The sequence below is a fragment of the Phalacrocorax carbo genome, chromosome 5 (assembly GCF_963921805.1).
Source record: "Phalacrocorax carbo chromosome 5, bPhaCar2.1, whole genome shotgun sequence".
Lineage (NCBI taxonomy): Eukaryota > Metazoa > Chordata > Aves > Suliformes > Phalacrocoracidae > Phalacrocorax > Phalacrocorax carbo.
The window spans coordinates 23,624,209-23,649,767 of record NC_087517.1 but is presented as its reverse complement, the minus strand read 5'-3'; the positions used below and the strand labels follow the sequence as shown (position 1 = coordinate 23,649,767).

General features: G+C 36.4%; 1 protein-coding gene across 1 annotated transcript in view; it reads left to right on the top strand.

Annotated features, from left to right (window-relative positions):
• The window catches only part of SLC25A12 (solute carrier family 25 member 12), a 49,474-nt gene that overhangs the window by 19,780 nt on the left and 4,135 nt on the right, over positions 1-25,559 (top strand). Inside the window, exons 5-14 of the mRNA XM_064451585.1 lie at positions 95-234; positions 2,959-3,105; positions 4,157-4,295; positions 5,630-5,723; positions 6,350-6,434; positions 11,594-11,678; positions 12,057-12,215; positions 15,426-15,478; positions 15,667-15,747; positions 24,051-24,191. Of these exons, the coding sequence (XP_064307655.1) occupies positions 95-234; positions 2,959-3,105; positions 4,157-4,295; positions 5,630-5,723; positions 6,350-6,434; positions 11,594-11,678; positions 12,057-12,215; positions 15,426-15,478; positions 15,667-15,747; positions 24,051-24,191 (1,124 nt within the window). The remainder of the gene's footprint in view (positions 1-94; positions 235-2,958; positions 3,106-4,156; positions 4,296-5,629; positions 5,724-6,349; positions 6,435-11,593; positions 11,679-12,056; positions 12,216-15,425; positions 15,479-15,666; positions 15,748-24,050; positions 24,192-25,559) is intronic.

Sequence of the window (25,559 nt, the reverse complement as noted above, 5' to 3'; positions counted from 1 at the left end):
GCTGCTTAGAACAAAATTTGTTTGCATCCTTCCTGGAATGTTTGTAGATTTACTGTACCCCAAAGCTCACTTGTTCTTTTTCCCTCCCCCAAAGCAAATGTCAAAGAAATATTTGAACAAACTATTATTCATCTTCAAATCCCCTTCAACTGGGACTGTGAGTTCATTCGACTGCATTTTGGACATAACAGGAAGAAGCATCTTAACTATTCAGAGTTCACTCAGTTTCTTCAGGTCAGTTTTTAACCTTCTTCCAAAGTAGAACTGAAATTCATTTTCACTTCTAATAATACACTAATACCATTATAAATTTTGAGCCTATTCTGGTAGTGATAATCATTATTTGATACTAATCCTGACAGTTATGACGAACTGTTATTTCTCCATACCAGTTCTGTAAAAAGTGTGTACTCGTGCTTTAACTTGAATACCATCCTATAAAAGAATGGGACTAATATACTATTTATGAAATTATCCATTTTCTGAATGTTGTTAAACTGGATTGAGGGTCTACTTTTTTTGTCATAGGAATTTAATAGCAAACTGACCTCTACCAGGGAAAGACTGCATCCTTAATATAACCAGTTGTTATTTAGCATGTAACCTCCCATATAAAGGTTTTAGCTTCTTTAACATTTCTTTTAGTTTTATAAACATTATCCTAATACTTACCCTTATTTTCTCTCACTGGCATGCATACTACCACACATACTTTGGGAGTTTGGTCTTAAACACAGTCAAACATTGCAGGAGGCAAATCTGACTTTCCTGAGATGTTGCTGAAGCACCCTCTAGGGATGAGGCTTCAAAGGATCTCTCCAAAAAGTTACAGTAAAAACATATGAATTGAACATTATACTATAAGGAAGTAAAGGATGGAGGAAGACGAAAGTAGGAGAAATGTGCATAATAATTCATGAGAAAGGAGTTTGCAGAATTGTAGGTAATTGCACTGAATTCCATAAACTAACATGGAGTGATGACCTCATGATATTACTTAAAGTTTTCTGTCTCATAGACTTGAAGAAAAATAGATTATGTACTTCCAGATCTGGCCTTTGGTACAGAATAGTTTTGGACATACTATCTTAAAAGTAGGGAGTGATAAATGTGCTTTGGAATAATCTGTAATTATTGTCCAGGATAAAAACAGATCATAGGATAATAGAATAGTTTGGGTTGGAAGGGGCCTTTAGAGGTCATCTAGTCCAATCCCCCTGCAGTGAGCAGGGACACCTTCAACTAGATCAGGTTGCTCAGGACCCTGTCCAACCTGACCTTGAATGTTTCCAGGTATGGGGCATCTACCACCTCTCTGGGCAACCTGTTCCTGGGTTCCTTCACCCTCATTGTAAAAAATTTCTTCTTTATATCTAGTTTAAATCTACCCTCTAGTTTATAAACCATCACCCCTTGTCCTATTGCAACAGGCCCTACTAAAAAGTCTGTCCCCATCTTTCCTGTAAGTCCCCTTTAAGTACTGAACGGCTGCAATAAGGTCTCCCCCAAGCCTTCTCTTCTCTAGGCTGCACAACCCCAACTCTCGCAGCCTGTCTCATAGGAGAGGTGCTCCACCCCTCTGATCATTTTTGTGCCGCTCCTCTGGACCTGCTCCAACAGGCCCATGTCTTTCCTGTACCGAGCTGTATCTAGATCTAGAGCAGATTCCAGAAAAATATGTCTAACTAGATAGCATCTGAGGTGTGTATTGTAAATTGAGATACTGGAGTTTGGTGCTGTCTTTCAAGGCTGTGGTATAACTTTATGATACTTTCAAGGAATAAGCTGTGTCCTGCGTTTGATACTACATATTTTAAGTGATCCCGGGCACAAATTCAGGACACTAGTGCAGAAAAAAAACCAGAATATTTTTGTTGGGAAGCTAGAGCAAAGTAATAAATACCTGTTCTGTTTTTATGTTTATGTTCCAAGATACTGTTGTGTAAAGTACATTAACCTCTTACTGTCATCATATAATAAAAACCCTTAGTAGGGGAGGGTAGTATGAGCTGCGGTAGTTTCAATATGTAGACAAGCTGGATATTGTTGTCCCTCCTTTTAGATCAGGCTGGTTTTCTTATTAGGCCTAACAGCATCTTGTGGGGTTTGGGACTTGGATCAGAGCAGGCTTGTTGCACCCTGATCTAGAAAACCTTGATCTTGAGGTTATAAGACTTGAAAAATTACTGTAAAGGTGATATAAGCTAGATAGTTTGCCCTCTTCTTATTGTCTGTGAGAACATGGTTATTATTTTAGCTGCTTCTAGAGGTGTGAATGACAGCTGAATGTGTTTATTGTTTGCTTGAATAGAAGGAAACAACTTTTTCTGGAAATAGAATTTACAACCATCATTATTATCTTGAGGTTAGGTTACTGCAGTGTGCTTTATATGAAGGTTTTTACAGATTGTATAGGAGTTTTAAAGTGCCTGAAATGAGTGACCATTTCTGACATTATGGGAGGTAGCTGTTGGGGGCAATCTAAATCTATATTATATAATTTTCACTGTCCTCCTGTTTATTTTCCAGTACTTTTCAGTGAGTTTATAATAGCCCAGTCATATTTCATCTTGTATGTGTAAGAGTTCAGCTCACTTTGAGTCTTTAAGATCAATATCAGAAGTTTTTCTAGCAGTTAAGTATTTAATAAAGGAATAGATAGCAGACAGGACATGGGTATGTGAAGTTTATTTCTCAAATCATTTAGTGAAAGTGCATATTTCCTTACAGTTGAATTGAAGCTTTTCTTTGACAGAGGAATGAATCTGTAGATAGAATCAGGATGCAGACTTGTTGTTTTAGTTGATCTGGCCTTTAAGTTTAAACTGCAGTTGTGCTGTGGTCTACATGCACAGGTGTATTGAGGCATGCTGTAAGAATATGAAATTAGCGAGAGTTTTGTGAACAGTGAGTTACAGAATTTGCTTCTAACCTGCTGTTTCTGAATGTTCATTCTAGGAGCTGCAGTCAGAACATGCAAGACAAGCCTTTGCATTGAAGGACAAAAATAAAAGTGGTATGATAACTGGCCTGGACTTCAATGACATCATGGTTACCCTTCGCTCGCATATGCTGACTCCATTTGTGGAAGAAAATTTAGTTTCAGTAAGTGTAAAGAAAAGTGCCTTGAATTCAGCGTTTAATAGCTGTAATGTTTTCAGAGGTTACTGCTTTTCTCCCAGGTGGTCTTATCCTACCTGTTTATCACTGCCTTGGTGCTAGAGATTATCACCTTCATAATAGAATGGGCAGGGTGAAACATGGCAGCTCTCCTTGGCTGTAGTAGTGGAAGTTAGGCAGTCTGGCTTACATGCTTGAAGTGCCATTGGAAAGAGTTTGAGTTGGTCTGCTATACTTTCCACTAAAGCAGGGCAAAACTGTACTTGGCACAGAAAGAACATTCATTTAGTACAAAAACATCTAATTTTTGTATTTGAATGTATGACAGATCTCAAAAGGTCGAGACTACTTACAGTTTTGTCCTTTCAGGTACTCTTACATTCTTTTCTTTTTCAGATCAGAATTGGAAAATCAATATGTAGATTCTAGAGGTAGAATGGTTACAGCTGTGACAGTCTGGCAAGATCTGTAGGTAAAATAATGACATAAAGTTATAACTAAAAGTATAGAGTATAAAAAGTATGTAAGAATGAAAATTATATAAAATATAAAGTAATAACTTTTATCTTACTATTTTACCTACAACTCTTGCCTGGCCTAACTAATAAGGCATACTGTCTTCTATAAAATTTATAGTATCTACTAACTTTAGACTTTGAAATAAATGGTCACTGCTGGATGTGATGCAAGAGGTCAGTTAGTGCCTTTATCTAAAGTAGCATTTACATGCATTTCTCTTTTAGAAATAGAGAGTATTAGAAGAATACTCAGTGACACATTTACTGAGTGTATCAGATAAACTGAATAATAATCTACTTATATTATGATTTCCTGATTGTTTCCTAATGTTCAATTTTTACCAAAAAATACTATCCTGTCTAATAATGCTCCCCTCATGTTTCTATTGAAAAGATATTAAAGTTACAGGAATAGAAAGATATCTTTATTTCTTTCCTCATTTGCTGAAATGGATGTTTCTTGTTATAAGATGTAAAATTGTTTAAGGCACTTAACTACATTCTTTTAATTTTTAAAGGTAGCTGGTGGAACTGTTTCACATCAGGTCAGCTTCTCCTATTTCAATGCATTTAATGGCCTTTTGAATAACATGGATCTTGTTAGGAAGATATACAGTAACATAGCAGGTACAAGAAAAGATGTTGAAGTCACAAAAGGTGAAGTATATTTCCTACATTTTATTAATTTTTTAATCCTGTCCAGTTTGTAATCTGGTGTTGTGTATGGGTTAAGGCAAGTCAGAAGCTGCAATAATGTGCAAGGTTAGGGCTACTGTGAAAGTGGTTAAAGGGTGATTTTCACCCTCACAGGTTGGTAATGATTTTCAGCTAGCTCATTAAGGAGAAGAATTGTTATTCTGGCAGGAGCTGTGTTGGCCTTATTAGTTTGAATGGATAACTGCGCATCCGTATATTATTGAGGATTTTACCACTCCTTGAAAGGGATCCATGGTTGCTTAGAGCTAGAAAGTTCCTAGGGAATGTGATAGAATGGGTTAAGTTTGAAAATCCATTATCAGTAATCTCCATGTTTTTTTAGCTCTAGTTACTCTATGCATGATTAAATCCTTTTTAGAAAAATGGTAACTTCTTAGTGCTTACTTGCCTGAGTGGTTTTATGTATAGTTTATGTCTGTTATGATATAGCTAGTCCCTGTGCATATGAAAGGTTGCCTTACTTCAGTCTTGCTGCAGGCATGAGTGCATTGCTTTTGTAGTAATTTTATGACAGATTTTATCACTGATTTTATTACCTGTATGGATGGGACCAGCAAAGCCTGTGTGGTAAAAAGCATCCCAAGTTGCTTTGTTTTTCCTTTGTTTGGCTTATTTTCACATGCTCTGCATACCATTGTCCCTAAAGGGAGCCATAAAATGCCTGTCCTCATCCTCCAAATTGTGCTAACAAATTGCCGAGCAACGTTTTTTGGTGCAGATGCATAAATACATCTTGCTTGTATTTATGTTGTGAAAAAAAGCTGCTGTGTTTTCACTGCTCAGACTTGTTTACTGTAGTTTGCCAATTATGCATGAACATGTCATGTAATTTGGCTAGACAGATACCTAAACTTGGGGTCACTCAGAGCTAACAGCGAAAGAAATCTGGATATGATGGCAATAGATGAGTCAGTTGCCTTTAAAGCTGTGAATAATAGACAATTATTCTGTTCTGTTCTGTTTTGCAGAACTTCAAAACAAGAGTGACAAATTTTGGGCGTGGTTTTACTAAGCTTGCTAATATTAGGATTTTTTTTGACTTTGATAAATTCTTACTGTAAATCAGAGTTGTGGAGTCAGACTTGCTTTGTGTTGAAAAGGCCAGTTTCAAGATAGATGTTCTCCTAAAGATATCTTTTTCCTTTGCATTAGATTTTTCTTCTTGGCGATATGTTTCATTTTTATGATATTAAAGTTATTTGTGAGCATTTAAAGAGGAAATTTGACAATTAATACACACAATTGCTTTATTTCTCTTTCCGTTTTAAATCCAGAGGAATTTACCCACTCTGCAATCCGATTTGGACAAGTTACACCACTGGAAATAGATATTCTCTACCAACTTGCAGATTTATACAGTGTTACTGGGTAACATAATAATTTTATCATTTTACAATCGTTATTTTGCTGTTTTCTGTGTGAAAACTATTAATTTTTGTCTTCATTTTAAAAAGTTGTGTGTTCCATTTTATTTCATTATAGTAATTTATTCAGTGTAAACTGACTTTGGTGTATGCATGTGTTTTGTAAGTGAATTGTGTACATCAAACACAATTATTAATTGTCATATTGTAGGTATACATATAAAATAACAAAACACATTACAGTAGTCCCAAAAGGCTACAATACACTGGTATTATTAAGTACTGATGATGTTTTGCAGGGGTCTTTAACGCATGTGAAATCATAGGTAGGAATACCTAGAAATAGTTTAATTTGTGTATTATATCCTTTATTACTAGTAATCAAGAACTTGCTTCTGAATAATCCAAGCTCCCTTTATCTCCACTTGTGAGCCACAAGAAGATAATGCCCTTCTAACTCCAAGGATTCTTTATTGCAGCATAGCAGACTTCTTAGATGTGCATTCAAATATGACAGGTGTTTTTTTTTAAACTCAGGATGTGTTCTGTGGGGTGTGGCAAGGAGTACTGTATTGAATATGTTTGATGTTCTATCTAACAGTAATTTGCTTTTGTCTGCCTTGTGTAAAGGCGCCTAACTTTGGCAGATATTGAGAGAATAGCACCACTGGCTGAAGGGGCGTTGCCTTACAACTTGGCAGAACTCCAGAGGCAGGTAGGCAGAAGTGATATATACAATAAAATTGTTGAAGTTAAGTGAATGTTTACATGTACTTGCATGTGAAAAATAAGAATAATACACTTTAAACAGATTCCTATGAAGTGAAACATGCTGTACGTATTGCTATAAGGCTAGAAATGGGGCAGACTGGTGAGTATGTGTCTAAACAAGGTATTACATATCATATTGAAGGATGGCCTGTTTAGATATGAGCATGTATAGATACTTGGATTCCTTACTGTGAATACATTTGTTTGCTCCTGAAGAGGCCTTTCACTTCACTAAATACTCTGTGTAGTTATAAAATTAGTTTTAGATAGTAAAAAATATTATTAAATGCAAGGCTTATAAATTTTTTTTTTTAATGGATTACATTATTGGCTTAACCATTTATCTAAAATGATAATTGAATTTTAGTGTACTTGTTAGCTATCTGATCTAGACAGTAGAAGGGGAAATCAAATTTATTGGGTCTGATGAAAAGGGTAGAATTAGGAGATAAAAAATATTGCAGTAGAATGTTAAACCTCTGTTTCACCAGACCTTTACATTCCTGTTTGCTAGCTTTGCTTTTCTCACAGTTTCCTTATTAAACATATATGTGTATAGTACAGCATAAGTCCCAGGCTGTGCAGTAGGATTTTGAATATAAATTGTTTCTTGCTTCGATGGCTCTTTTACAATTGTAAGAACCAAAGATTTAGGACCAAACACTACGCAGGTGTTTAGCTTATGTTTAGACTTTCCACCACAGTTACTGGGTACCATACTGCTCACTTTCAGGAGTGTAGCTTGCAAGGTTGTTTTAAAAATAAATCTAGGTTTTGGGGGCTTATCTTCACTATATTTTTGGCTCAACATATAATCGGAGAGGTTTTCTTTTGCAAACAGTCTGTCTAATGCTAGTTAAGTTGTGAATTAAATTTTACCTTAACCTCCATCTAAGGTTGAACCTGAAGTACTGCTGATACTGAAACTCACAACGTAATAGGGCATCTGCTGTGCTGCTAACAGAAATATTCCATTCCATTCCAGATATATTATAGGGAAATAATTTTTCTGGAGCATTTTGTAGGTGACTGCTCTCATGAGAGTAGTTCGGGGGAATTAACTCTTAGTAATGTAGAGATAATAATGCACTCACGAAAATCCTTGAAATGGTTATACAGCAGATTCAGAAAGGAAGACATACATACGTGGTGAATTACATGGTTGCAGAATCATAAAATACATAGGCCGGTTGCACGTTGGTGTTTATTATGCAAAACAAAAAAAATAGTATCTGATCTTAAAAGTTTCTGATGCACAATCTTTTATTTATTTTCCCTGTTAGAACTTAATGAGAAATTGCAGTTCCACGGAGCTGCACATTCTCGAGTAAGCTTTACAAGAAAATACAGTAGTGTTCATCTGCACCAGTGCATTTTGCCCCAAGGATGTCTCCACATGCCCTTTCTCTCTGTAATATACAAAGGGAAATTCTTAAGATCTTGTATGAGCATATCCCATAGTTCTGGCTAAATACATCTTTGGGTACTCAGTAGATAAATAAAATTTTTTGTCCTGAAGGTTCCCATTATTTTTACAATGTCTACACAACTCCAATTCTCTCCCTTGCAGTCTGCATTAAATTTATGGGGTGCCTATCAAGACATCCAAGGGCTCTCATTCCCAAGTGGGCATAGCCTGGCTTGGGCTGTGCTCTGCTCCCAGCTGCCCACACCTCACTTGGTACACAGGCAGCTGAGCTTCTTATGAATCAGCTGCTGAACGGCCTCATCTTGCAGCTCAGCATTTATGGCAATATGATGCTGGTGATGAGTTAAAATGCTGCTCCTGAATTGCAGTGATTCAGCAACTGATTCCCAAGTAGCTCAGCCATCAGGGCTTGGGGCAGGAGGACATGCAGCTGGCAACAATACTTTTGGTAGCCATTCCAAGCTACACAGTCTCCCATAAAGTGGAATTCAGATTCTCTACCCTGGTGATGCCAGTGACAGTACTGCTGCAGGGTGGTCTGCGATAAAGCAGCAGCACAGTGACAAAATCACCGGTGTCTTGTTCACCATGTGAATGTCCTGTATTTGCTAGTGGATGAGGGGTCCAGGAGTCTGTCTGAAAATGAAAGCTTGCATTTATAAAGCCTTTTATTTCTCAGATCACTTTTTATGCATTTTGCAAACAGGTTCATTTAAGCAGTTATATCCACTACAAAATCTAGGATATGTATCAGTGGCAGGAAAATCTTAAATTAGTTCAGCTGCTATGGTTGAAAAATTGTCCTATATTGACTATAGCAAGTCTTCCATATGTGGGACTTTCAGTGTATTTTGGTTACTGTTGTTATAGGTGGATTTGATCATTCAGTTCTCTTTCAAACAAACTGGTCTGAAACGCAGTATCTGGTCTGTTCTTAATGTTACCACTCTGTTGTCCTTAGGTGATTAGACATATCTGAACCAATGAAATAAGTGTCCAAAACCTATTAATGGTAACAACCTTCATATGGATTCCTCAAGACAAGAATGATGGAATGGATTGATGCAGACATGTGTATGCAATGTTTATCCAGACTAGTGAGAAATATTTTTGATGAAGTTTTGTAATTACATTCCGAGGTGCCAACTTTGGTTTTAATAGGTGTCTGTGGCACTCACCTTTCTGAGTAGATAAAATACTAACCTGTTTTGTTCTACGCTTCAGAATTACCTTTGTAGCTTGGTACTGTTATAAAATGAGCTCATTGATTAAAGTTTCACTCATCACTAGAACAGCATATATTCTTTTCACACTCCTGGAGTAATACATTACATTTTCATCATATTCTGCATTCGGTGTTAAGAGAGCACAGCAGAAAGCAAAGTAATTTTTTCTGTGTTTTATAAGGAACAGTCTTTTATTAAACCTTATCCTAAGTTAACCTTACATTACCTTATTTAACTGTATCAGTAAAATGTAAGATATCCCTTTTTGGAAGAGAGAATATCATTCCAGTGAGGTCCAGCTGTCCTTGGAAAAAGAAAACAAGTCTGTAATCACTTTTATGTGATTTTAAAATTCCTTCTTAAAGGAAAATCTAAATTTTTACATAAACTCTATCTTTGTAGATGTGGTAGAAATGGAAATTAGCCTGCTTTCAACCATGTTTACTTTATTGTCAATTTTTCATTGTGAAAGATTTTCTTAAAGCCTAGCAGCTGAATATCCTATGAGGATGACAGCTACCGTAATTTTCTGTTTATAAATATTCATGATTTGAAAGCTATAGCATTAATTACATTCATTTACATATCCATCTGAACACACAAGTAAACTGCAAACTTGGTGGACACTTATTTAATAATATAAAAGTGCTGTTTCCTTCACAAAGAATTTGATTTTTAACATCCAGTGACATATTCATTAAGAATAATGTCTGAATGTAATGACTGGATTTTGATGAGAACTCTGTGGAGCTTAGAAGAAAAAGAATAACCTTAAAACAGCTAAAAGGAAGCAGGTGTGCTAAACTAGGAAAAAAATTTTGTGGAATGAAGAACCAGTCCTGTTTCTAGGCCTTTTTGGGGTAGTATTATTTAATGTGTCTTTTATTTACATGAATCAAGAGCTATCTCTGTATTTTTGTGGCTAATTTGTTTTTATTGTGATTTTTTTTTTAGATCAGGAAAATTCATTCTTTTGAGACTAGTGAGGACATTCTTCAGATTTATTGCTTTTTTTTTGCTTGTAAAGGCAATACGCTTGATTTATACTTTTTTATGGTGGTCCACCTGTGCATTTTGTAATTTTAGTGCTACCCAGAATTTCTCTGCACTTCTCTGTTAAGCTATATTGTTGGGGGAGGAGAATGTCTTGTGGAAGGAAACGGTAGTAGCAGTATCTTTTTCTTCTGTGGAAAAAACATATAAACCATATATTTTTTACAGTTAATGATCCCATCTTAATCTCATAGGCTTTTGTCCTACATTGTGTACATGGAGTGTAACAGTATGCAGAAAAGGCAGGTTTTTGCACATCCAATGTAATACCAGTCCAAAAAGAGCAGCTTACGCTGAGGTACATGCTGTCTTTCTGTGGAAATTCCACTTTCAGAGCTTCAGTAAGCTTAACATAACTTAGTTAAGTAGCCTTGGTGAGTTAGTTGTGAAATGTGCATGTGATAATCTTTTGTGGAGAATTCATAACATGCATCAGAGCAAAGCCTCCTGTAGCAGTCTGAGGTCTGTGTACATTCCAGCTGTGCTGTCAGGAGTGCATCTGCTAACGGTAGAGGATGCTTTTAAGAAAAACAGGTTTGTGTTTGGGAGATGGGCTTTAGTATCTGCTTTAATATGGAATTTAACAGTTAATATCTTGCCATTTATATAACCCAGGCAAGTTATACTGCATAATATAAATTATTCTCTAATCCCCTTGTTTATGTTTGGAAGAAAATTTGGCCCATCTTACATACTTTATAGTGCAAGTTTGTGAACACTTACATCTTGTTTACCAGTTACCTTGTTTCTAATAGCCATCTAATAATGAGATTATGAGTCTCTGCAAATATTTTCTGCGCAGACTTGTTTATATTTAAAACACTAATGCGTTTATAGTAGCGTATGTGATTGAAGGAAGTGAGGTCATCATTGTGTCTGTATCAACGGCCTGAAAAAGTCTTGTGGAAAATACTTTGGGGAATAATTGACTTTTTGCTTGTTTTGAAGACATGAAATCTCATGTTTATGCTATGTATTGATGTATATGTAATCTTAAAATATATCCCATGCTGATAAATTATGTTTGTGAGATACTGAATTCCTTTTGAAATATTGAAATTTTTTTGAGCCAAGAGGTAATTCAGTGCCTTAAGTAGCAAAGTTGATTTGACTTTCTGTCTACTTTTTCTTGACCATGGTTGTTTCAGTTATACTACGAATATGTAAGGAAGAATGTTTTCTGAAAATAATAACTTAAAAATGTGTTTCATTCATTAGGCATAATAGAAATTGTGTAGTAATTTCTAGTAATTTCAGGTTTTTTTCCTCCATAACATAAAGCTACCAATTTGTATCAGATTCCTTCTGTAATGTTATAAAAGCCAATTCACAGGCATCGTTGTTTTCCCATGCAGATTTTCAAGCATTTCTTTTTCTTTTCTTTCCCACACGCAGCAATCTTTTGGAGAGTTAGGCAGGCCTATCTGGCTCCAGGTAGCTGAGTCAGCTTACAGGTTCACTTTGGGCTCAATTGCTGGAGGTGAGTAATATTTTTGGCCAGAGTACTTGGTCTCATCTAAGGCGCAAGGTGCATTTCCTGGTAATACACGTGAAGAATTGGATGGTGGATGGCACTTTTGGTTGTGCCATTCCCTTTCTTCCCTTATTGCTTCTGTTCTAGTATCCCTCCACAGTACTGTGAAACTCTACTCCAGTAATGAATTTCCTTACTGGTAATTCAGATTGTTTTTCTTTTTTCTATGCACCTTATTTTAGGTAATAGTGTAATCCATTCTCCCTGAGAATTTTTTCTTACTTCCAACATATCAGAGATCTTACCAGCTTATATATTTATAAGAATTATATACTACACCGGTAATGGTGTTGCAGAAATAATACTCCAAATCCTTTTCTACAGCTGTTGGTGCTACTGCAGTATATCCCATAGACCTGGTGAAAACTCGTATGCAGAATCAGCGCTCCTCTGGTTCAGTTGTAGGAGAGTTGATGTATAAAAACAGCTTTGACTGCTTTAAAAAGGTTTTGCGTTTTGAAGGCTTTTTTGGTCTTTACAGAGGTAAGTGAACAAAAAATATATATAATATTTTTTTTAATACCTCAACAGCTAGTTTCTTATGGGAAAACCAGGAAACTTGATATCATGTACAGTTTTTTTGTATGATCGTTTCATAGAGCTGAATATTTGTTACCCTGAGCACTGTTCATCATAAACAATTGCTGGGGAAAACTGGGCATGTTTTTGTTGTTACTGATTTGCTTCTTGCTGTTTAGGTTGTTTAAAGTCCTAATTTCTGGGGTGTGAGTGTTGTGGTCGTGGCAGATTGTAACTTTTGGATAGTGGCAAACATCAGGAGCAGATTAGCATCTGAGGAATAAAGATCCATTTTACTGCAAATATTTCTGTTAAAAGAGGCAAAAGACAGTAATTTTGAAATGTACCTGTTAAACTGGATGCCAAATCTTATGCCTCATACTTTTGCAGGTAGTGGGACTTGTTTTATGATTTTATCCTGCGAATAAGAAATTTCATCCTGCTGTTGTAATACATTGCCCTATTTACTTTAAAATATCAACAGTGTAACTCATAAAAGTTGTAATTAAAAAAAAATCCTCTAAAATACAGGTAGAGAATTCAAAGCGACTTTTTATCAGTTTTATCAGTTAGACTGAAAACTATCTTACATCTACTTTTAGTTTAGAAGACGATTCTGATTGGGTTTTTATCACATCAGTAAGATGACTTACATAGAGGGTCCATGCTAGTCAGTCCTCTGAAACTGATTTTAGTTGAATTCTCTATTTTTAGTTGTCATTTCACGTAACTTAATGAAGCACACAATTTTCATAAGGATCAGTAATGTCATTAATTGGCACAGGTTTTTTTTTGTGGGAGAAAAGTCACTCACTTCTGTGATGGTCACAGCCTTTTTTTCTGCTTTGCAATGTGTTCTGTCAATGAAGACACTGGACAGTGTCCTTTAAGGACAGCATATGAAAAGTTTTTGCATGTGAAAGTCTGGATTCTGGCTAAAGAGTTTTTTGTAATCTTACAGGATTTTGCTATGCAAGTGAGTAGAGGGAGGAATATGTCAATGAAAATGTTAATAAAATAGCTGTAATCTTCATAAATTACGTCTTACTGGTAAATTGTTTTCCCTTTTTGTTGCTAAATCTTTCACAAAGCAAACACTCCTTGAGTTACGTTTATGAGACTACTTCTACAGTGCTGTTCTACAGTACTGTTTTCTTTCTCTTCCTGCCCCCCTTCCCCAACCACATGGCTTTGCACAGCAGCTTCTAGCATTTGTTATTTTTATTTTTGTTTTCTAACCTTTCTCAAACACTCTGAAAGCAAGGATGATTCCACTGATGAGTTAAAAGCAATGCTTTACACTTGAGAAAAATGTGCTTGTTTAAAAGAATGTCAGCTTGTTAAACTTCTTAATAGTCTGTTTAATAATTTTCTTTAAGATTGTTTAGTATAAGAAGTTCATGTAGTTGTTTTGAAAATGTTACAGTTAATGGTCAGCATGTTACTAAAGTCTTGGACTCATAGAATTAGATGGTCTGTGAAAGTATATTGAACTAAATAACAGAAACATTTATGGAGCTGACTGTGGGTCTGTTACTGTGTTCTTGTATTCCTGAGCTGGATTATCCTAATTGTATTGTAATATAATGGTACAATGTAGTCATTTACCGCAGTTGAAAAAATAGATCTGAATGTCTATTGGAAAGTTCTTATTTTAAAAAAAAACCTTACAATTTTTGGTCAAGAAAATTATGACATGTTTGAATCTGGCATCCAACTTCAGAACTAATGAAGTGTTTTCTAAGGTCCCTCACTAGACCATGCAGCGTCCCAGGTTCTCTGGCACAATGAATGTGTGTGCCCAACGAGTTCAGCTACATGGAAGGAGGGGTGGGGGAGGACTGTCTTGTGGCGTTTTGTCTAGTAGTTTTGGATTTTTAAAGTGTAGGCCCTGCAGAGATGGATTTTCTTTTCATGGTAGATCAGAGATTCAGGCTGGGAGGGCAACATTTCTTTTTGTTATTGTCAACCTTTCTTTGTGTTTAATAACTACCTTTCCTCAGCATAGTAAGTCTGTAAATCACAGAGGAAGTACTATGTGGAAGAAAAACACTACACTGCATGTATTAACTGCTACATTTTCTATTTAGGTGTGTTTGCTCTGACCTTCCTTTTAAGGAATTAGTATCAAAATTCTTCAGTTACTTTTAGTAATTTGGAACATTTTAAGGAATTTTTAGCCAGTATTCTTTTCACTTAACGGATAGTGGAAAACTGCATCAATACAGTTTTGTTGCTGTTATCTGATAATTGATTTAATTAGCATGGGTTTTTTTGTTAGCTAATTGGCAAACACTTTTGACAAACTGATATGCCCTAACCATGGAATAACATTAGGAAATGAACACTTCTCAGAAAAATAAGCCTTTTAAGTTTTATAATCTATACATATGCCAAAACGACTGTGGAGAAAATGGATTTAAAAAAAAGAGAAGCTAATATAATCTTGTATGTTAGGAAGTTAAGACTGCCATCTACTGATTTTTTTCTTAAACCTATTAGTTCCTAGAAAAGTGTATGTGCTTATGTCAAATGGCAGTTCATTTTGATAGTAGCTATTTTCCAGGAGCAAGGGCCTTTTCAAAATCGGTTTCTGTCCACTAATGCTTCCTCTTGGTGAGATAAAAAATACTTAATAGTAATAGGGTTTAAAGAAGTTCATGCTACCCTGTTGGACTGAACAAGAGAAAATCCTTCATATCCTTAGTTGACTGGAGCCTTCAGAAAACTCAGGTTCATGAGTCAAGTAAAGTGAGTTGATGATTTATCATAGTCATCTGTATACCTCACAATTACGCTCCTATTTTAAATAGTAATTGCAAGCTTTATGGGAAAATGATATTCAGGGCTAAAACAATCAAAATAACTCTTATGTAGTAGACATATCCAAGGTGTATGTTCAGTCGTTACCCTTTTTTTTTCCTTCTGTACAGCAACAGCATCAGGCTTGACTTGTTTGTGGAAGGCAGATCTGGTCACACATTTTCAACAGAAATCTTAACATGAAATTGTATTGGTATGAATATGCAGTGCTCTAGCAGCACCACATACATAAATGTCATCTACCTCAAAGGATATCCCATGTGCAGAAAGGCATTTCTGTAGAGCTCTTATAAAATACTAGTTTCTGTATTAGGAAGATAATGTTGCCTTATGATGTCTTTGTTTCTATAGGCTTGTTACCACAGCTGATAGGTGTTGCTCCAGAAAAGGCTATTAAGCTAACTGTACGTATCTTTTTTTTTTTCCTGGCATCCTTTTGTTTGTTAACATACACAGGATTTATTTCCTAAAATTTGTGAAAGATGACCACTTACAAGCCCTCTAATATGTGTGGTTACAGATGTACTTGATATAGGTTAATAAGGAGGAAAAGTAACTTAAAATTCTGTGTAATATATTTTATCTTTATTAGGTTAATGACTTTGTCAGAGACAAATTTACTAAGAAAGATGGTTCCATTCCACTCCCTGCGGAGGTCCTTGCTGGAGGCTGTGTAAGTATCTGTCCTGCATTCCTAGGAAAAATTGATTCTCAGTCACATACAGTATAGTTGAAATGACAGTTAACGGGTGTGCTTTGTTGATTTGAACAGAACCGTTCTTTTTTTCTTCTAGTCAAGAGTACTAAAAAAAAGTACTTTTTCTATCTGGAAAGCTTTGCATACTTCTGAGTTCAGTTCCCTTGGAATTAAGTGCTTAAACAACTTCTTTTGGCTCAGTTTCTAACTTCCAGTTTCAGCAGTGGTTTTATTCAAAACAGGATAAAGAGAGGGTACCTTTTGTCCCTTTCCATACTTTCGCTTGGGTTGGTGCTCACAGTTAGTTTGGAAAGATACAGGTAGTCCTTGAGGAGGATGGCTTATATTGATCATGTTCAAGTGGTGGAGGGAGTTTGAACAGTTCTAAAAAAATCCATTTCTTGCTGAACATTTTAGGAAGGAAAAGAAATACACTCTTCAACTTGCTATATGTGAAATTTTTCTGTTTGTGAAAATGTGGGAAAATTGAACAGTAGTATTATCTTTCAGATAACAGGTATGAAGGAATTTTTTGTTTAAATGACTTTGTATGAAATGTAGCTACATTATTCCGGATGCTAACTGCCACCATCATCTAAATACAGTTCAAAAACAAGTTGTGTTTTTGTTGAGATTGGGGCCGTAATTTAGTGGATCTCTTAGCAATGTGTAAGTGGTTTGAATTTATATTGATGATAGATTTTTTTTGTTGTTTTTGCACTGTGGCTAGTTTAATTTGTGGGATTCCCTAACAGTTGTTAACCCTATAAAATGTTTAAGGCTTGAGTTAGATTTCTTTTGTAGCGGTGAACACTAATAACTTCCAGTTGAGTAGGCTGACAGGCTGGTATAAAACCTCCTCAGCTTACAACAAAACCTGGGGCAGAAAGGTTGTTGACCTCTGCAAACTTTTAATTCAAAGAAGCAGCCCTGAAGGGAGGCTGCTTATAGTTCTGCCTGATTTAATTTGGCAGCCTGGTACATGCTTGAGTCTTCACCTGTCAGTGTACAAAGTTTATTTTCTGAGAAATGTGAGAAAGCAGCTGTGATGTATAGCTAGCAAAAGACTAACCTTTTTCTGGAAAGCTCAATAACACAGAAAGCACATACAGGTCATTTGTAACAGAAGTGAATATAATTCATTAGTGTTTTTTTCTGCATTGTGGTTCAATTCATAATTAAAATCAAACATCTGATAATAAGTTTTATTATTTTACATTCGTTTGTACTGAAATGTATAATATTAAATTCAGTCTACATTAGAGGCTTTCCCACTTCCTGGTAGGTACTTCTTTTTCAAAATAACTTTATTGTCTTACTATAGTGAACATGCAAAAATTGGGGAGAAATCTGAGTTTCAAATAAGCTTTCAGAAATTTTAATGTTTCTGTGAAGTTGAGCAGATTAATAATCTGTCCAAACACAACCCTTTCTTCTAGCTGACTGTCTTAGCTGATATTCTCATCTTTTTCAAGATAATACTTATCTCACTCAATCGGGGAGAATTTTAAACAAAGTTGGCCTTTGTAGGAGAGGAGTTGGCCACAGGTTAGCAACCTCAGGGATGTTAATTTCTTTGTAGCCTCCTCTGGATCATCTGATAACTTACCAGTTGATGACTTTTCTGTCTGTACTGCTGCTTAGTTCCATTTTAGCAATTTCACTTCTTCCTAAATGCCAGAATCTTTATTAGCAAGCCTATAAAGTTTATTCTAAAAGCCTGAAAGTATCAGTTGACTAAAGCAGTAGCAAGTTGATATGTTAGTCTTTCTTTTTCTCATCCTCAGTCCTTTTCATCCTCATTGTGACAGCTCTTTTTTATGATGACTTGCTTGGAAATAGTGTTGATCTTTGCCCTTCCAGTGTTCATTGTATACTGTTTTCTACAAAATATTATGAGACATAGCCAATGGTTACATCCAAGGAAGTGCCACAAGTAAGCTCAGCCCATTTCTATGTGCAGGGGCATGCAAAACTATTCTTGGGTGATGCTACCTTTTTTCTTAGTTTTTCCTTTATTCTGTTCCTTTTCTCTCTGTTAATACAAAATGATGGGTTACTGTAAGACTGTCTGGGTTTCATATATGCCCAAATTATTTTCAGCATCTGGATTTGGATAACTTGGGTTTTTGTGGCTTTTCTTTATTGTTCAACACTTAAATATTTTGCTAATAGTACGCTATAAATATAGACTAAACTCAAAACATGCTTTTCCTCCTGTCATAACATCAGAAGAAACAGCATTATACGTATATGTAGTTCTCAGAGATGTACTTTTTACTGTCTGTGACCATCACTTGCCTGCATTTAGTGTTGAACGTTCTCCTGATTGAGAAAATGCACTTTTTAATCATTTCTGGTATGGAACTGGTAGTGGATGAACAAGATTAGCAAGCCATATTTTCAGCTGTGTTATAAAGTTTACAGCAGAGGCCCTCCTGACCTTTGAAGGCCCACCCTCTTGCGAGCCATTCAAAAGCACATTGTACATGCCACAGTCCTCAACCAGGAACAAAAAAAAATTCTTGTGAGGAAGTGGAGGCACCTTGGGAAAGGCTCCAGCAGACCTAGCAAATTCTCCTCTCTGGATGGCAGTGCTATATCAAAGCCTACGTATGACATTACAGTCTTCTAAGAGCCACACATGAGGACAGGTGAAACCTTTGACATTAAGACTGTAGTGAATGTAGGCTGTATTGCTCTGGAGTGTGCAAGAAGCACTATACCACCCAGCAAAGGTGTCTGCCTCCTCCAGAAATGGGTAACTCCATGAGACTGGATCTCTTTGGCCAAAATCTTGCTTCTCAGGCTCCAGTTATTCTCAGCTCCTGTAAGGTTATGGAATAAACATAGCCATTAACAAAGACATCTGCTCACACAGTGGCCTGTTTGTATGGTCAGCTGCCTGTCTGTTGTCTTTCCTTCCTTACTGCAGGGCAGGGACCTCCCGCAGGCAGCCTGTGCCCTGTGCTCCTTGAAACCTACCTGCTAGCCGCTGGGCAATGTAAATGTCATTGGGAAGTGCAGGGTCTGCTCTGTCAGAGCCCAAATATTCCCAGCTGCTCCCAAGCTGTAGCTCTATTTAAAATCTGCAGAACAGCTACATGGGGCAGCTCATTTACAGCGGTCAGGTCATACCTGTCAATGAAAGGGCTCTGGTCCCTGATGGATGAAACTGATATCCCATCTCCTACCTTCCCGAGAGTAGGCTGGTTTGTTATTCATCAACAGCACTATCCTCACACATGTTCAGGGAAAACAATTTATTTTCCTACTGTTACTGTAATTAATTGAATTACATTTCATTGTAATTCAGTGATTAGCCTGCATTTCTGCCATTGGAGTTTTCAGCTACCATTAACTTTGAGTTGCACGGGGACTGAGTGAGGCTATGTCAATGCTTTCCTGTATCCCGACAGTGCCTGGGGAAGCAGAGAGTGCATAACTGATACGGGCAGTGCTTCTCAAAGAAACTTACATGCATGACGCATGTGAGTACATCACGAAGGGCAGAGTGCTGTAAGGCAACTGTTCATCCTCAGTTGAGAAGTGATGTTGAAGTAGACATCTAATGCTATGTAAATGATTCATAAGTACTGTTACAGTAGACAAAGATGCTGTGATATTAAGCTGTAGTTCCTATGAGTTACACAGGAAGAAATGGATTCTTCCCATCAATGCAATGTGCATGGTGCTTAGCGTTTTGAATGGATGAATCCTGTTTCATCTAAAAGACATTTCCGATTTGTGCTGTAGGGAGGAGGAGAATGTGGGGTGCCAGACAGAAAGGGTATAAGAACCCTTCTTGGAGATGTAGGCAATCCATCTGTTGATGATTAGAGGTTGGGGGTGTGTGTGTGTGTGTGTGTGTTTGCACATACATACACATAGAGATCCAAATTTACCACTGATTTAAAAACTTAGGTATTTAAACATTAAGTCTAACATTTAGTCTAAATATTTTGGTATACTTGTAAAAATAATTTTCATATGTATTTAGACATTTATACATACATACACACAAAGATGTTTGTAGGCTTATCAGGCAAATAGGAATGTGTCAAATATTTCTTTTTGAAAAATAATTTTAAATGTTACTGTTTTATTTTAACAAACACAAAAATGTAGAATTACAGCTGTCAGACTACTTTTCCTTCAAAATCCTGAAGATACTCTACTTCTTTTAATATACTTTAAGTAGATAAAGTTAGAATCAGAACTAAATTTTACTGCTTTATCTTGATCTCTGTTGTGGACATTTAAAGTTAGGGAGAAATTTATTGTTTATTAAAAGAGGCAATAAGTTTACTGTAGGTGCGTGAAGGACAGCTTTGCCTTGAGAAAGAAGTGAAAGTTCTTTTTATGTTTTAAAACCGGACTGTTTTAAGTAACATCTTATTTTAGCTGCTTGTATGGGACATAGTTGAGGTCCAGGATGTGGTGGTTTCAAAAAGGAAGGAAGGAAGGGCTTGAAATAGGCCTCTCCCCCTTTGTAGCATATGCCTCTCGGGTGGAATTGGAAAGGGCAAGAGGTCTCATGTTGCAGGGTCATTTGTGTATTTCCTTCAGCCTTTGGCATGTCATGGGGCGTTTGCTGTGGGATCTCAAACTACATCTTTTCTCTCATAACCTTTGCTGTCAGATTTAGTTCCTTTATTTGCTCCTTGTAGAGTTATTTTACATGACATTAAGGTTAAGTAGAAGCTTTTATTACTGGTATTTTTGATGTGTATGAATAACCTCCATTCAGAAACAAATTTGTCAACCTTTTTTAAAGTGTCTGTTGTAATTTATGTGTGAAGAGAGGTTTTTATAGGGGTAAAATCTAGGTTTACTGCACGTTCTCAAAAAAAAATTCAAGGACTGCAATGTATACCTCTATGTGTGTATACGTGTACACGTGTATTTAACATACATAGCTAATGGCCGAAGTAAGATGCTTTGAAAATGACAATGATTGCCAATGATTTGCACAGAAGCACGGAGATTTGTATTGCAGCCCTGCATGCTGCCAGTTCATTTTTATGTGGAGATTCTTTGTGTCATTCTCCTCCACACCCTCTTCTGCGGAGTGCTCTTCATCTGCTCCCCAGTCAGCACCCTCCTCTGCCTCACATGTTCTTCCTCAGATAGTTAGGCAACAATTTACTTAAAAAGAACAAACAACAAAAACCAACCCTCACATTCATTTTTTAGAAAATACACAATGAAAAAGCGAGTTTTCTTGTGTTACATGTTCTGTATTAAAGTCAATGCTTGTCTTATCTGGACTTGTGATCTGTCTAAGGACCTAACTCATTCATGCAACTCCAGTGAATTCAGTACCCTTCTTCACGTGAATCAAATCATTGCTGTGCAGAAAAATTTGCCAAGCTCAAAGCATAACTGTATGAAAAGTCAAGGCTTGGGTAGAAGTACATATTGCTAATAGGGAGTATTTAACTGGGTATCTTGACAGTTATGCTCTTTTTGAGAAAACTGCCTGTTGAGAAGTTTGTCACCACTGTAAATACCCAATGTTCAAAATCTTAATGTAATTAAAGAGCTTTTTAAATGGTTTTCTACTAATAATATGTTAGGGTGTTCCTTATATTTTATTTTGTTCATTAACCCAATCATCAAGTCATATTTTCATATTAATATTGTCATATAATTATGTATTTAAAATCTGCAATTTGTAATGTATATACAATCAGTACTGCTATTAAATTATTAAAGTGTGTTGTGTTTAAAGGCCTTTCTTTTCATTTCTCTATTGGAAGAGGGCTGTCGCTGATTTTAACAGAAAGGTAGGCAGTTGTCCACCTAGGAGAGGAGAATGTTAATTGCAGGAAAATTGAATTCGGGGTAGAAAATAGAAATGTTTATGAATTGGCCTATTTGTGTTTCTGTGGTGGGTGTAAGACAAATAGGAAGAGTTATTTTGGCTGCTCTGCAGGATGTGCTAATTTCTAACATTAAAAATAAAAAATGGATTTTCACATATGTGTAAACAAAGAATGTGTATTTAATAGGCAGGTAGCAGGTAATTGCCTAGAAGGAGTGAATTTCTAGCTTAGCGTCTAAATTTAAAGTTATTTTAATTTTTTGTGTGGTGCATTGTATTATGTAGCAAGAGCATTCTGCTTCATGTTTTATCTACCAAAATTAGTTTTAAAAATTATGTAGGAAATCATAAACATCTGAAATTGTTTTCTGTTTAATGCAATACAAACAAAAAAATTGGTTATTATTGTTTAACAGAACTTGACAGAAGAGAATTTGATAAGTTTTATTTAGATTGGAACTTCGCCTGGCAGGACAGCCATTTCATCTTGCATGCATAGGTGTGTATGAACTGTGAAGTAAAAGGTGAGATGAGAAGTAAGGAGAGCCTGAAGAATGACTTTGGACATGAGTGGTGTCAGGTTGCTGGGTAAACACAATGCATTCAGTTCAAGGAACAGAAGATGGGATCAATTTGGCTGGTCTGGAAGTGCCAGTGATCTTCCTAATGGTTGCAATAAATGTCCACAAAAATGTAGGCTTTGATTTTCTTTCAGAGGGGTGAAGAAGAGAGGGAATAAAATGAAGATTAACAACCTAGACTGATTATTTGTGTGGAGAGTGTTAAAGACAGTAACTACTACAGTGGAGGTAATTAATCAAAAGCAGGGGTTGATCTCCCACTGTTTGAGTCAAGGTGCTGTGGTAAAGCCATAACGATGATGATTTTAAATGTCAATATTAAGTGAAGCAATAAAAGGGTAGCAGTGTGCTCAGTAAAGGTTCAGTGAACTATCAGGTGCTTGGTCAGTGAAGATTTAGACACTCCATGCTCCCCATCCCACAGATACTACCCAAGTGCTTGGTCATTCTCAGGAAGAGCCGTTGAGGTTTGCAGTGCTCTTTTGTCTCAGGTCTAGAATAATTCAAGTTACCAACTTCTAAGACATGCTTCACAGCCAATCTCAAGTTTATTCTGCTTGCTGCTGGAGAGAAGGAGATTGTATTACGGGCAGAAAGGATTAGCATTCGTTCATTCTGAACCAATTAGCAAAGAACACCATGCGTGCTGTCCAGGAGGTGCTGTAGCAGACTATTGATTTTCCTTGACACACACACACACCCCCACCTCCAGCATCACAAAGAGTTTATTTCCTGGGCAGTTTAGAAGTGGAAAAAATCTTTAATTGCAGATGTTCTGCATCTTTTTCCTTCACTAAGAATTGGTGGGTTGGAGGAATAGATCAGCATTAAGAGGAGCTTTTAGATTGTGGAAGAAATGCTTTTTAAAGTTGGCTGTGTTCAAGTGGCTATATGCCATAAATTTTCAGGAAGGATTTTAATTTTTAAATGAAGAAAGTTGGCTTAGGAAGTGGGGAAAAGAAAGCTTAGTAAAATTTATCTGTTTTACAATGAACCACACACTTCCCCAGACGTGAATGGTAGTACCTACAGCAAACCAGGGAGAAATCTAAACATGTAATTTTAAATAGGTTTACATGCCTCTGAAACTGAACTGGCAGACTGAATCTCTCTCAAATCTGAAACATAGTTCTTTGAAAGTCTTTGGTTAAACTGCAGAACCTGAAGCAGCTCTGCAACACTTGCTAGGAAGTATGCAAGGTATTCCTTCAGCACTGCTAACAGAATATTTCCTGCATGTAAAACCTGTCATGCTCAGCTCCGAGAAAGATATGGCTCCTGTTTCTGTCTAGTATCGTATTTTGAAATGTTACTCTTCCTATTTAAATTTTATATTTTGTTTCCACTTAGGACAATTAAAGGCTGCTAAACAGAACTCCAAACCCCTTTTCTAATAATTTAAAATTACACCATTAAATGCAAATGTACCTTTTAAACAGCATCACCACTAAATGCAAATAACATGTCTACACATTGGTGATGGATTATTATTGAATAAACATAAGGTCTTCTTTATATGTGTTTGATGCTTTAGTAGCACAAGTCTAATGATGTTTTTTAGTTTAGTATTTTGTGTAATATCTGAAAGACTTTTAAATACAGCCATGACTTCTAGAAAGTGATGTCAAGGAGTCCACCTCTGTGGACTGTAAGCATATAGATGTAAAAATTTGTTTCATACAAATACATTATTTCTGATTTGGGGCTTTTACCTTCCAGACAGGTGCTTTATTAAATATTTCTCATATGTTTTTACATGAGAATATCAGCCAATGCAGTGAGAAGTGAAGGCACTCAGCACCTCACAAAGGTCAACCTGTCGCCACATGCTCTGGTAACGCAATTTACTTTCTTTTTCTTCGGGTTTGCAGGCAGGAGCTTCCCAGGTCATCTTCACTAATCCACTGGAGATTGTAAAGATTCGTTTGCAGGTAGCAGGAGAAATTACTACAGGACCCAGAGTCAGTGCCCTCTCTGTCATAAAAGATTTAGGCCTTCTTGGTCTTTATAAGGTATGTTTTTCCGCTTTGAGGGGCTTCATCGTTTTATGTTTTATGCTAAACTTTTACATTGTTGAAGCAAAAACTGTTAAAAACAAAGAAACCTTCTGAATTTAAAACCAATTTCTTCCTGCAGGGCAGCCCCACAGTGGAAAACTGAAGAAAACCCACTTCTATATTAATGGCAGTGGGATACAAAAAAATACTCCCCCAGTCTATCCTTTGGGCTTTTATGCCAAGCTACAGGGAGTCCTGTATTGCAGACCTGCTGGCTTCTGGCACTGATCATTTCATTTGGTGGGGTTTTGTGAAAAGTTTCTTTAGCTTTCCCTGTGTGTTTTTCTTATGTTTATTTTGAATCTTTGTTATCTCTATTGTTATATTTGCCGCAGGATATTTTCTTTGTCTTAATAATTTGACAGCAGTGAAACAGTAGTGGAGTTTAGTAGGATTCAGATTTTTAAGAAGTTAAGTGGTGGGATTTGTCAATAACAAATTCCACTAAAAAAAAGCCTATACTGTACTGTACCTCAGCAGAATGCCAGTCAAACAGATTCCTTCCCTGCAGGTACCCTTACGACCATCATTACAGATCAGATGTAATGGAGCAGAAGCTATTAGTTTTCTTAAACAAGGAAGAGTATTTCTTCCTGTATTTTCTGCCAGAGCATGGGGTAATACGTAAATTCAGCAGCTATATTAGCTGTGCACTTACAAAACATTGTTTTACGTGATTTGTCCATAGATCTGCAATAATACTATAAACGTGTGCAAATTCACTTCTAGAGCTGAAGCTTTTGTTTTGAATTTGGTGGATCAGATTCGTGGCCATTACATTTCCTAAAGATCACAGGTGTTTTGGTACATGGGACAAAATTACCATTTCTGTTTGCAGTAATTAAACAATTGAGCTTACTAAAAATTCTGTTGTCCTTTAGAATTGCATTATCATTTGTGAATAACTGTATACTCATTTTAAAGCATGAAGTGGCTGTGTGAAAGTCATTGAAGGGACAAGTTTCTTTTTATTAGGTCTTCTGCTTCAGCCATGTAGGGTTTGTAACGTGCACTGTCTGTTATAACTACAGGGTGACTGGCCTCAGGTGGGGCCGCTGGCATACATTGGTTGGATACTTAGGCCAGGAGTGGTGTTTTTGTAACATGCAAGCTTTCAGGGGATGCAAATAAGATTTTTGGACATATAAGTGCTTATTTGAGCTTTGTACAGAAGGAGTTATTTTAGTAGATAACAGACTGATGACTGAAGTTAGTAGAAGAAGATGAGATGAGATTTATTACGAGTATTCCACTATTTTTACAACATGCAGAGTTCTGCTAAGGAACTCTTTGAAACTGGGTTGTGGCCAGGAGCTACTCCTT